The sequence below is a fragment of the Aptenodytes forsteri genome, unplaced genomic scaffold, assembly GCF_000699145.1.
Source record: "Aptenodytes forsteri isolate BGI_AS27 unplaced genomic scaffold, ASM69914v1 Scaffold87, whole genome shotgun sequence".
Classification (NCBI taxonomy): domain Eukaryota; kingdom Metazoa; phylum Chordata; class Aves; order Sphenisciformes; family Spheniscidae; genus Aptenodytes; species Aptenodytes forsteri.
The window spans coordinates 5004779-5016822 of NW_008796041.1; the positions used below are offsets into that span (position 1 = coordinate 5004779).

A 12044-nucleotide genomic window follows, 5' to 3' on the forward strand; every position below is an offset into this window, starting at 1 on the left:
TCGATGATCTTAGAGGCCTTTTCCAACCTTAATGATTCTATGATTCTATGATTCTATGCCATAGAAGTGACCCCATGTTAGCCTTAGCCAGTGGAGAGAAGTTTTTCAATATTCTTGGTCTAATGTTTGTTACCAAGGGTTAACAAAGCTGGTCCCCTCTAGTCAGTGGTTACCACATAATAGAATGTTAGCCTTAGCCAGTGGAGAGAAGTTTTTCAATATTCTTGGTCTAATGTTTGTTACCAAGGGTTAACAAAGCTGGTCCCCTCTAGTCAGTGGTTACCACATAATAGATATTAAGTCCAGAAGGGTCCACAAAAACTTACACAAGAAACAATTTCTTTGCACAGGACAAGCTACAAAACATTGTCCAGTATATCTGTCTGCATCCTACAAGAAGATGGGAGTTAAGGGTTCCATACTTACAATGAAGTAATCTAATATTAGTGTATTATGTTAGTATGTTTTGGAATTAGGTTTCATTTACAAGCGATTTTAAAGATACTGTTAAAATACTGAAAGGTCCTTAATGAATGGTAGCTGATTTTCATAGATTCCTTGAATTAAATTGAATATTTAAAATAATGAATTGCCAAAATTTCTAACTGTTCTTACTGATGGATTTCTAATGATGAAGAGCACATAACCGTAATACCGAGTAACACATACCAACCCTTTATATGTAGAACGGCTTCATTACAATTGCAATATTTACTGTGAGCTTCGGGGGTTTGGAGGGGTTACATTTGGGGAGTTTTTTGATACATGAAAAGTCCCAGATATGAGAGCTGGAACACAGAGAGCTACAGCACAGGCTTCACCTTCCACCCCATCTCTGCCTCAGTAACCTGCCTTGGTCCCCACCTAAAGTGACCTCTTTTCTGAATGGGAGAGTAATTTCTGTCCCTCCACAGCTTGACGTATTTCTAGACGCAAACGATTTATGCCCAGTAATTTCATTTAACACATCAGCATGCATCTCAAACTGATTATAGTCCTGAGTTTGCTGAGCAAGCTTATTGACTGCATAGTCCTTGTTTGAAGACAAAATATATTACTTGCATTGTTTTTTTCTGGTAATCAGGGTACAGCCAACTTTCTGCTGACATTTCAAGTCTGTTGCAAGTCAACATCAGATGCTTCAGGAAACCTTACCCTGCAGAGGGTAAGGTTTTGTTCCTCTAGAGTGTAGAACAGGCTTTCCACCATGCTGCTGAGTCTTCAGAGGATTGTGGCAGAGGAGTGGCTTCAGCTATGACCCACTTTTACCTTTGCTTTTTCATAGCAACACAGACTGTAGGTAGTCTAACATCACTGTGTCTATTTCATAGACAATCTAGTGGTGGCAAACTCTAATAAGGATGCTGTCATTACAATTTTAATTGGTTTGTGCATATGCATATATGTATGCATATTGTATACATTATTTGCAGGATTTGTCCCTACTTATACCAAAAAATATATATAAATACAGGTCTATTTTATCAGCTCTAAAGAGAACAGAAGAAGTAGTTTAAGTTTGTTTGTGTTGTGATCACAGAAAATGTTAAAAGAACAATGAATAATGAGGGTTACATATTTGCTACTAAAATCCAAAAGATGCAAGAAGTATATGAGTTGTATGCCCAAGTGTGATAGCTGAGTTCTTTGAGCAAATTAAGCTAATATCGAAGCATGTCTAGATGAATGGAGAGGAGGATGCAAGAACAGCACCATATCATATTCAAACAAATTCAGCTGAGGAGGAGAAAGATTGAGTAACTAGAATCAAACACACTGTTTAGAGGTAGAAATTCATCACACATCTCCTGAGCCATTCAGTCCTCCAAAGTAAACTATCTCTTTAAAACAGATAAAAAGCAGTGGAACGTATATTTCCTAGTGCTTGACTGATTCTTGTAGTGGGTCGAAGTCTTGCTGGCCTCATCAGCAATGCCATCAAATTGGAGGAGACAAAAATAGGTAGAAAAAAGAATTTTCACAAAGATTCATAAGAAATAGGTTGGTCATCTCAAAGGAATTATTCCAGAGTCACCACACAATTTAACAGGGTTCACAAGCCTTTGTTCACATGACCTCTAAAAATTAAGACTTAGGAGATAAAGCATGTCAAAACTAATGTGTATTGGCAAGGCAGAAAAGGAGGGTTTTTGCTAAATCCGCTTGCACACAACCTTCAACTCAGTGTTTTGAGTTCCTCACTGTGATGTTATCTTGTCATTGAACTGCAAGACTGAACTGCATTCTTCTCCTATCTTTATTATCAAAACGTTGTTAAGCTTAAAAATTGGTGGGGGAGGGGGAAGATTGTTTCATCCTCAGTTCTTTAATCTGTAGTATTGGGGAGAACATACCTGTAGCTTTATCTCAAGCACAAGCTTTCGGCTTATTTTAGCAAGGTTAGCTTTGCCTCAGCAGCAGATCTGATTACCATTATGTCCATCCTGAAGGGATCTCCCGGAGTACTGTGAAATTCTCTCCATGTACAAGAGTCAGCAATAAAGTAATAAAGTTTATAAGGCTGTCATGACCAAACAAGAAGCAGAATAATTTAATTCTAGTTCTTGAGATTTACAGTCAGCATTTAGAGTGATCATTTGCTAAACACAGAATGATTTTTAAAAATTAGTGAGGGTATAGTAGATAGCTAGAAGTAAATGGGTTAGAATGAAGAAGATGGAAAATGTGATAAAATATGGTAGAAAACTTCATGGCTTATTCAGTCAGAGAGCTTGCTAAGGTCACCTGTCTGACGTCTAACCTAACCTTTAACCAGTAATTGTAAGGCCTAAGAATGCCTGCCTATATATGATAGGGGTTTTTTATTTGGCTCCAGAGTAGTCTCATGAAGGTTTCTGCCCCATCTTTCCTTTGGATACTTTAAACCTAAAATGAGCATAACCTTATAAATGTGTTACAGGGACCAAAAATACAGGGGTAGGGCTAGACAGCTCAATTACTCCTTTTTACTTCCAATTCTTTGTGATAGATTAGAATTTGGTGAATATCAGCCCTAGCTTGTCTTTTTTCCTTGCTAGTTAACAAATTCAAAAGAAATGCAAAAACTAAATTTAACAACTACTCTAAATTTATCTGCTAAAATACTGCAGTTGAACTTCCCTTAAATCTATTAATGCAGTTCCCAGGTAGCATGCTAACAGAACTGATGATGATAATATCCAGGAAGAAGAAAAAAAACCACACATTTTATCACAGTACTGAAATATCATATTTATTTTTTCCTATCCCAATATAAGTATCAAGTAAAAATAATTAAGACTTGCCTTTGGTGAGAATAGCAGCTGAGAACTAGAGGTTATCAATGCTCTTTCAAAAGCAAGTGGTACATCTTCCTGTAGTGTCTATTAGTCTGAGCTTCTTTATATGTAGACAAAGATATAAAAACATGATATGGTTTTTTTCGATAAAATGCATTGTAAGCTGACATTGGGATTTATTCATCAGCAACTTAACTGTCATCTGAAAACAATAATCCCATAAAGTATTATAGACCTTTAATGAATGTGTTATTAATAGCTCTTCCCCAATACCAGTGACCATCTGTGACTGCTTCACCATCTGTGATTGCTATTTCAGTTTGGGAGGGGGAAATAACAGTGGTATTGGACTGAATTTACAATATAAATTAATAGCCAACTAGACCTACTGTAGATGATTAATTTGTCTTTGATTATGAGTACACACTGAGCAAGAGAAAATTAGTTTCTTTGATTTGTTGGCACAACATGGGTTTGGGAAATGGCCACAGGAAGCTGAAAACAAAATTAAATTGCATTTATTGAAATCTAAAACATACAAAAGTTGATGGAATTTAGATGAAGAGGATGAAAAGAGCTTAAATGACACTTGAAAATGTAGTGAATGTTTCTTTGAAGATCCATGACAAATGATGTGTTGATGATTGTGATTTGCTAAGGTTAGGTAACAGGGGGGCAGCAGAAGAGGGTTGTCAACACTTTTTAAAAACTTTTATAATTTGTTGATGACATATTAGAATAAACAGATAAAATAGTGATTTTTAAACTCCTAATTAAAATTAATCTTGTTGACTTCTTATCTGAGTGAAGTAGCATTTATTTCAGAAGAAATTCGATTTTTAATTAATAACAGTTAATGCTTGCTAAAGTGCTGTGCTTGCCTGCAGAGGCAGAAGAGTCAAGTTGGTTAATATTCTTTTTACTTCCCTTATTAAACTGTGCTAAAATGTTTCCATATTTTGCTATTAACATGGCTGCATTCTGTAATGGCTGAGGTGACTATTTTTAGTGTATGTATATAGACCAATCCCTTTTCCTTTACTAAGGCAAAATTCGTAAGAAGCTATTGGGGAGATAGGATACAATTTCAAAATCATTCAAGTCCCACTTCTTAATGTATCTACATTTTGTGGGAGCCTAAATTTACTTCAAAACTAAGAAGAACCTTTCAAAAACCCTAGTAATTTAGGGTGCAATTTAGATTGCATCTAACCAGTTGCTTTGCCTGCTTTCCTACTTGACTAAGAGAGATAGGCACCTCCAAAAAATGACTCATCAGCCTAAGGCAGATACTTCTCCTAGATCAGGGTGAATCACCCTTCTACCATTAACTGTGGGGAAGTCTGGACATCGGGACTGAACTAGATTCCTATATTTTTATACTGCTTGCCTTTTTTTGAAGTTTTAACTGTAGCTTTGGAACTGGAACAAATTTCATTTAAGAAAGTCTTCAATGAACTGAAGAAAGCTCACACCACTTTTGTAAAGCACAAAAATCTTCCCTGAAAATATATATGTAGCAGCAAAGGTGAGGCAAAAATGACAGGGTGGACTAAGAACTACCGGTTGTACCAAGTGTGTTGGCACCAGAAAGTCCTGCTTTGATGTCTGGATTTCAGTACAAGGCTCAGTGTGCGCTCAGTGTCTGGCTCAGAGACTTCTATTTGATTGTACAGATTATACATACATTTATATATTAATACATATATATTTTCATTTATAATTATACATATATTTTTCTATTTCTTGTTATATAAAAGGAAGGTGTGTAGAACTATATATATTCCCCTCCCACATACACATGCATTGTGTTTATTTATGTATAAGCATATGGAGATAAAAAAAGACCCTTTTAAATTACAGTCAATTCAATTTCAAGAATATAACGTAGATTTTTCAAACTTAGGCTAAACAAAGTCCTAGTGAGTGTAACCCTTATTTGCATTAATTGCTTATTTTCCTGGCCTTTAGCAGACTGCCAGCATTTTTTCATGCCGTTTTCTGCTGCTTATTCACAGATACCACAAGCTTCCTCTCCATTAGAGAAAGTATGTGGTTCAGATATAAAGCCATACCATGAAAAAAATTTAAACAGCTCGTGATTAATTTCCGATCAAGCCTCCAGAATAGTGATTCAGTCTTGTTTCTTCCATTGCAGACAAAAGGTTCTTCAAGCATAACTCCATCAGGCACTCAAAAGAAGGTGAAGAGGACTCTGCCCAACCCACCTCCAGAGGAAGCAACAGCAGGAACTCAGTCGCCGTATACTTCTGTGGGATCAGTTTCACGCAGAAGGATTTGTAGGACCAACACTATGGCCAGAGCCAAAATTCTTCAGGATATAGACAGGGAATTGGATCTGGTCGAACGTGAATCAGCCAAGCTTAGGAAGAAGCAAGCAGAGCTAGATGAGGAGGAAAAAGAAATAGATGCTAAGCTGAGATACTTAGAAATGGGCATTAATAGAAGGAAAGAAGCCTTACTAAAAGAAAGAGAAAAGAGAGAGCGTGCCTATCTCCAAGGAGTAGCAGAAGAACGTGATTATATGTCAGACAGCGAAGTTAATAATACCAGGTCAACCAGAATAGATACTCAGCACGGCTTGGAAAGACCACATACTGCACCCCAGACAGAATTTAACCAGTTTATGCCACCACAAACCCAGCCAGAAACACAGTTTGCCCCTGCTACAAGCCCATATGCTCAGTATCAGTATTCATCTCCTGCCCTGCCAACTCAAGCACCAACTCAGTTCACACAGCAATCACATTACCAACAACAGCAGCCTTTGTATCACCAGCAGGTTTCACCCTATCAGACCCAGACAGCTTTCCAAACAGGAGCTACTATGTCCTTTACTCCACAGGCTCAACCCCCACCATCTCAACAGCCATCATATCAACTCCCATCACAGATGATGGTGATACAGCCAAAGCCAAGACAAACCACATTATATTTGGAACCTAAGATAACAACAAACTATGATGTAATTCGCAATCAGCCTCTCATGATAACACCAGTTTCAACTGACAATAATTACGCAGTTTCCCAGCTGGGCAGTAAATACTCTACCTTAGACTTAAGGATAGGACTAGACGAGAGAAACAGCATAGCAAGCAGCCCTATATCAAGCATTTCTGCAGATTCATTCTATGCAGATATGGACCACCACCATACACCCCGAAATTATGTGCTGATTGATGATATAGGAGAACTTACTAAAGGAACAGGAGCACTTGGTTCCAGTTTTAGCCTCCATGAGAAAGATCTGACCAAAACAGATCGACTGCTTCGCACAACTGAGGCTAGGAGAGCACAAGAAGTGTCAGACTTCCTAACACCACTGCAAACTTCTTCTAGGTTACATTCCTATGTTAAAGCTGATGAAGACCCAATGGAGGACCCTTATGAGCTCAAACTTCTGAAACACCAGATAAAACAAGAGTTCCGTAGAGGTGCAGAAAGTCTTGATCATCTGGCTGGCCTGTCACAGTATTACCACGCGGAGGGCAGCTACAGGCATTTCCCAAAATCGGAGAAATATAGCATAGGTAGGCTTACTCTTGAGAAACAGGCTGCTAAGCAGCTCCCAGCAGCCCTCCTTTACCAGAAGCAGTCAAAACACAAGAAAGCTTTGATAGACCCCAAACTAACAAAGTTTTCACCTATCCAAGAAAGCAGAGACCTTGAGCCTGACTATTCAAGCTATATGACTTCCAGCACTTCAACACTTGGGGGAATTACTACTAGGGCAAGGCTTCTTCAGGATGATATCACTTTTGGCCTTAGAAAAAACATCACTGACCAACAGAAATACATGGGGCCACCACTGACTTCATCCATTGGAGCAGGCCTTGGGACTGCACTAGGTCCAACAATGAGATCCACATTACAAGATGAAGCAGACAAGTCTTACAGCAGTGGTAGTAGATCTAGGCCCTCATCTAGACCCTCCTCAGTTTATGGGCTTGATTTGTCATTGAAAAGGGATTCTTCCAGTTCTTCTTTAAGACTGAAAGCCCAAGAAGCTGAACCCTTAGATGTTTCCTTTAGCCATGCAGCACCTTCTGGAAGAACTAAACCCACCAGTCTACCTATTAGCCAAAGCAGGGGAAGGATCCCAATAGTAGCACAGAACTCAGAGGAAGAGAGCCCACTAAGTCCCGTTGGCCAGCCAATGGGAATGGCAAGAGCGGCAGCTGGACCCTTGCCACCAATATCCGCAGATACCAGGGACCAGTTTGGATCGAGCCATTCATTACCTGAGGTCCAGCAACATATGAGGGAGGAGTCACGGACTCGAGGCTATGATCGAGATATAGCCTTCATCATGGATGACTTCCAGCATGCCATGTCAGACAGTGAAGGTAAATTAGGCCTCAGACTGGTATCTTACTATCACAATGCAAATCCTCATTTCTATGCATGTGTCTAATTTTTGTTATACTTCAAAGACTTGTTCTTTTTTCTGTTCCTTGGTGCATCTTCTGTGTATCTACATTTTTGGGGTTTGATTTGTTTTGTTTTATTTGATATTTTTTATTTTACCCTAACAGCAGTTTCTGGATGGTGTTAAGCCTCTCTAGCATGCTCACTATATTGTTGTTGATTTGCTCTCCTTTTGGTTTGCTTGTGCATTTTCCTTTTCACTTATTGATGTCTACTTTTCTAATGATACTGTGTAGAATACAGACCCTACCATCAGTCTTTATGTGGAGCCTTCTCCAGTGACTGTGAATCATTGAACTTATTTGCAATAGTTTTTATTGGGATTTGGAAATAATCTCCCAAATCTCAAAAAAACTCTAGTAATTTTATTTGCATGAAATTTCATGATAGAATTCAAGAACTGATAATTCCATCTCCCGATGCACCACTTCAGGTCTGCGTTTATATAGAATAGTATGTTCATTAAGTACATATTGTATGTTAGAACCATATAGAGCTTACCGTGATAGCAAAATAACGTTCTACATATGGTTTGTTGAAAGCATCCTGTCATGTGGACTTCTGTGCATTCAGAATTGTGATGATGTAAGATAATTTGTCAATTGGATGGTGCAAGACAATCTCATCCTTCAATAAACTTGCATAAAGTATTTTACTTCTATTGATGGATTATGCAGTGTAGCTGGTTTTATATGCACCCTATACAATATGTCTGCCAAATAAGCACAAGACTTTATCTCGCCTGGGTTCATGAAAGGAACCTTTCTGATGTATCATAAATGGTGCAATTAAAAATGTTTCTTCTGAATAAGTACAGCAGAATGTTAAAGCTGATGTTGAGTACTAAATAATTGCAAATTATGTATCACTTTTGTTTGAGTCAGTTCAGATTTAATATATTCTAAATTGTTTAAAAAACATAAAGACAGTTTGAAAGAAAATGAAATTAATATGTTCAAAATTGTATGCACTCCCTTAACTTTTTCTTATGTGTATTTACTGCACAATAAAAGAGACTTTGCATGCGCTATATTGTCTGTAAATGGCAATGATTGTCTCAAAAGACACATTTGCATGATTATGAAGTAGTATGGTTTATTTTTCAGGTTTATATTAACCTCAATGTTCATTATTGCATTATTGCTTTCTTACATATGCTGAATCTTTCATAAGCATTAGAAAATTGAATATATTTGCCTTCCTGATACTACAATATATTGAAGGGTTTTGTTCTGTAAGTTTCTTTTCATATTTCTTAGATATTTACAACCCCCTCATGAAGTCTGTGTTTCAGGAGAGGTTCAGGATCATCAGCTTTTTTTGATTTTTGTCAGAAGTTTAGGTGTTGTCACTGTTAAATTCTTAGCACAGAGTCCTATCATTAAATCTGAAGGCAGTTGAGAGGAACTCCCCAAGTTGCAACTCATATAATTCTTAAATAAGTAGATGTTATCTTGTCTCAACTCAACTTGTGACTTTCATTCTAGGTCATTCTAAGGTCACATTGTGAAAGACACAGGACTTTTCCTCCTGAAAACTAAGGAGAACCAAACTGGACCAAAAAAAGCCTATTTGGTGCTATTCTACCTCATATAAACAGGTCATAGGGAATTACACTTCTGCACTACAGTGCATTATGTTGTATGTACAAGGCATATGTGTTACACTTTAGGTTGAACATGTTTTGGTTTTAAATTTGTCTCTGTTTAGTTACACTCTTTCAGAAATATTCTAACTCAATTCACATGTTCCTTATTAGATTGATATATCCCTGAATACCAGGGCTTCCCCTTTCAGCAATATTTCTTATTTCTATCAGAAAGCTTTTGTTTCTTCACAAATAGCTTATTTTTGCACCATTTTATGTAAAGTCTTGGGAAATCAAAACACTTCATGACGTTATTTTCAAATATGCTGTCTAATAGCAAGTAACTGGAATTGAAAATAATTCATATAATTTGCATGTAAGATAAAAAATGTTCCAAAGAAGCAATTACAGTTCTTCAGAAAGTTATGGCCGCCTTTTCTCCGGACTGCAGTTTTCTCTGTAGTGCCCTGACAGTGGACAGCTATTCTGGCGTGTTGCATTCAGCCTTTTAACACAGTTTGCTTTACTTTTTCTTTTTTTTTTTTTTTAAACAACTGCTGCATGGTGTTGATGAGATTTCATTAAAACAAAACATTCTTAAGCACTATCTATCTTAGGAAAACTCTTCTTGTGCTAAAGCTTGAATTTTCATCTTTAGAGACTTTTAAAAATGAATGTAAGTCAAGGTATTAAATTTAAATTGTTTTTCTTTAGTTGAAATTGAGGGATGTGCTTGACTTTCTGTTCATTTTTTGTAAGCCACATTCCATAACAAATACCAGAAGAGAATACAAATAGGACTTTGAGGCCAAACCTTCTGTTTTTCACTGAGTACACCTACATACTGTTAACAAATCTTAAGACAATGCTTCAGCACATAAATAGTACCTACACTAGGATTCCAAACTTCAAACAGGTTAAAAAAATGGCTTTAGTGCCAAAAGAGCACAACATCCAGAGGTTCCTATTGAAAATAAACAGCGTTTTGAGCTTTTGAAACACCTGGTATTTTCTCAGGGTTCCGAGTACCTCTGATCCAGCAAATAGCTCTTTATTAACCCCACAGCTGCCATAGTTTCCACAAACTATTAAGTATGTTGAAGATACTAATTTTCAAGGATGCTGAAGCTAGTGCTCAATTTTATGAATGTAAGTAGTCCTTGCTGGTCAGCTGAGTAGGTATAAAATGTACCTTTTCCTACCTAAATGTTGTTTTTTTTTCTTTTATATGCTAATTTGTTAATTCTACCATAGAGTTCAGAAGTTTAAAATTCAGGTATGAAGACATCAAGAAAATTTAAGCTGCACACTGAGTTTTGACCACACACACACCCCAATGGAGAATATCGGACAGTATCTTCTTTACTGATTCTCTGTTGAGGATGTGAAGTTAGTGAAGGTTCAGGGTTGCACTCCGCCAACAACAGTAATGTCTGTTACGTGTCTGTAACTTTATTAACTCTATTGATCACTACAACACAGCTGACCCTTTATAATTTTTCATCTGTGGGATTTACAGTGATTACTATTAGTTCTCTGATCAAGTTTCTTGGACTCCACAGCTTGGAGTCCAATCTCACCTAGATAAAGTGTGTGCGATTAACAGCATGGGACCTTATTGACTCCAGCAGGAGGTTTTTACAGGTGGAACCATCTGGCTGCCTATTGTTAGACTTAGAAAAAAGGATGTATCCTCCAAGACTGTCAGTGATTCATCTTGGCTGTTCTCAGGTTTACAGCTGAAACAAATCCCAACTAATCAAGCCAAAACCAATTCTGTGTGTATATACGTATGAATGTGGCATGTGTGTGTCTGTATACACATACATATATCCCTTTTTTTTAATTTCATGTAAAAATACACACATTCATCACAGTTTGATAAAAAAGTAGGCTGGTCTGAACTGCAGTATGGGATTCCACATATGTGCTAGCTTTTCTAAACAAGAAATCCAGCAAAGCTATTTCAGCTGAGACAGGAGGAGAAAAAAACCAGCATTCTTTCTTCTGCTCAGCTAATGACACAAATTGTGATAGTCAGCATTAGTATCTGAGATCAGAAAAATCCATTAGGTTCTAGCTTCAGTAAGAAGTTCTGTCAGGATACGTTATGAACCAGCCTGGTACATGCAGGCACTAGTCAATTGGCATAAATGTGTAAAGAGTAAAGGATTTGCGTATTAGATCATAATGGTTTATTGAAAGCAATTAATCAATAACTAATCACTAGCCAGACAAGCATCAACCTTTAATGTTTCTATTTAATTCATATAGGCTGATCTAAATAATACTTTCAAACCATTTCATATTAGATTAAATTTGTGCACGGTTAGGAAGGAAGAGACCGCATAATATCTGAACCAAGATTCAGAACTATCCAAAGGCCTAGTATAATATGGGATGGTTGTTTTTACCACATTAAAAATATTATTTTTCAAAAATCGTGCATATATATTACTCCTTTTTTTTGAAAAATTTAATAAAATAGTCACGGAAAAACACAACTTTTTTTTTCTTTTCCCATTAAACTTTTTTCCAATTATTTGTTAAACCAACTAGATTATGTTTACTTTAACAACTAAATGGAGAAGATTATGCACAGTACCATTTTGCATTTTAAATTCTCTCCTGTGTCATGGAACAACTGCATTCATTCTTGTTACTATAGCAACAACTGACCTTATTTAAGGTTTGCAATTTCTGGTGGTTTTGCTGAAACAAATATTGTC

At 36.9% G+C, this 12044-nt stretch overlaps 1 protein-coding gene across 1 annotated transcript in view; it reads left to right on the top strand.

The window, feature by feature from the left end:
• Window positions 1-12044, top strand: part of PCLO (piccolo presynaptic cytomatrix protein) — a 393514-nt gene that overhangs the window by 228737 nt on the left and 152733 nt on the right. Inside the window, exon 9 of the mRNA XM_019473705.1 lies at window positions 5437-7645. Within this exon, the coding sequence (XP_019329250.1) occupies window positions 5437-7645 (2209 nt within the window). The remainder of the gene's footprint in view (window positions 1-5436; window positions 7646-12044) is intronic.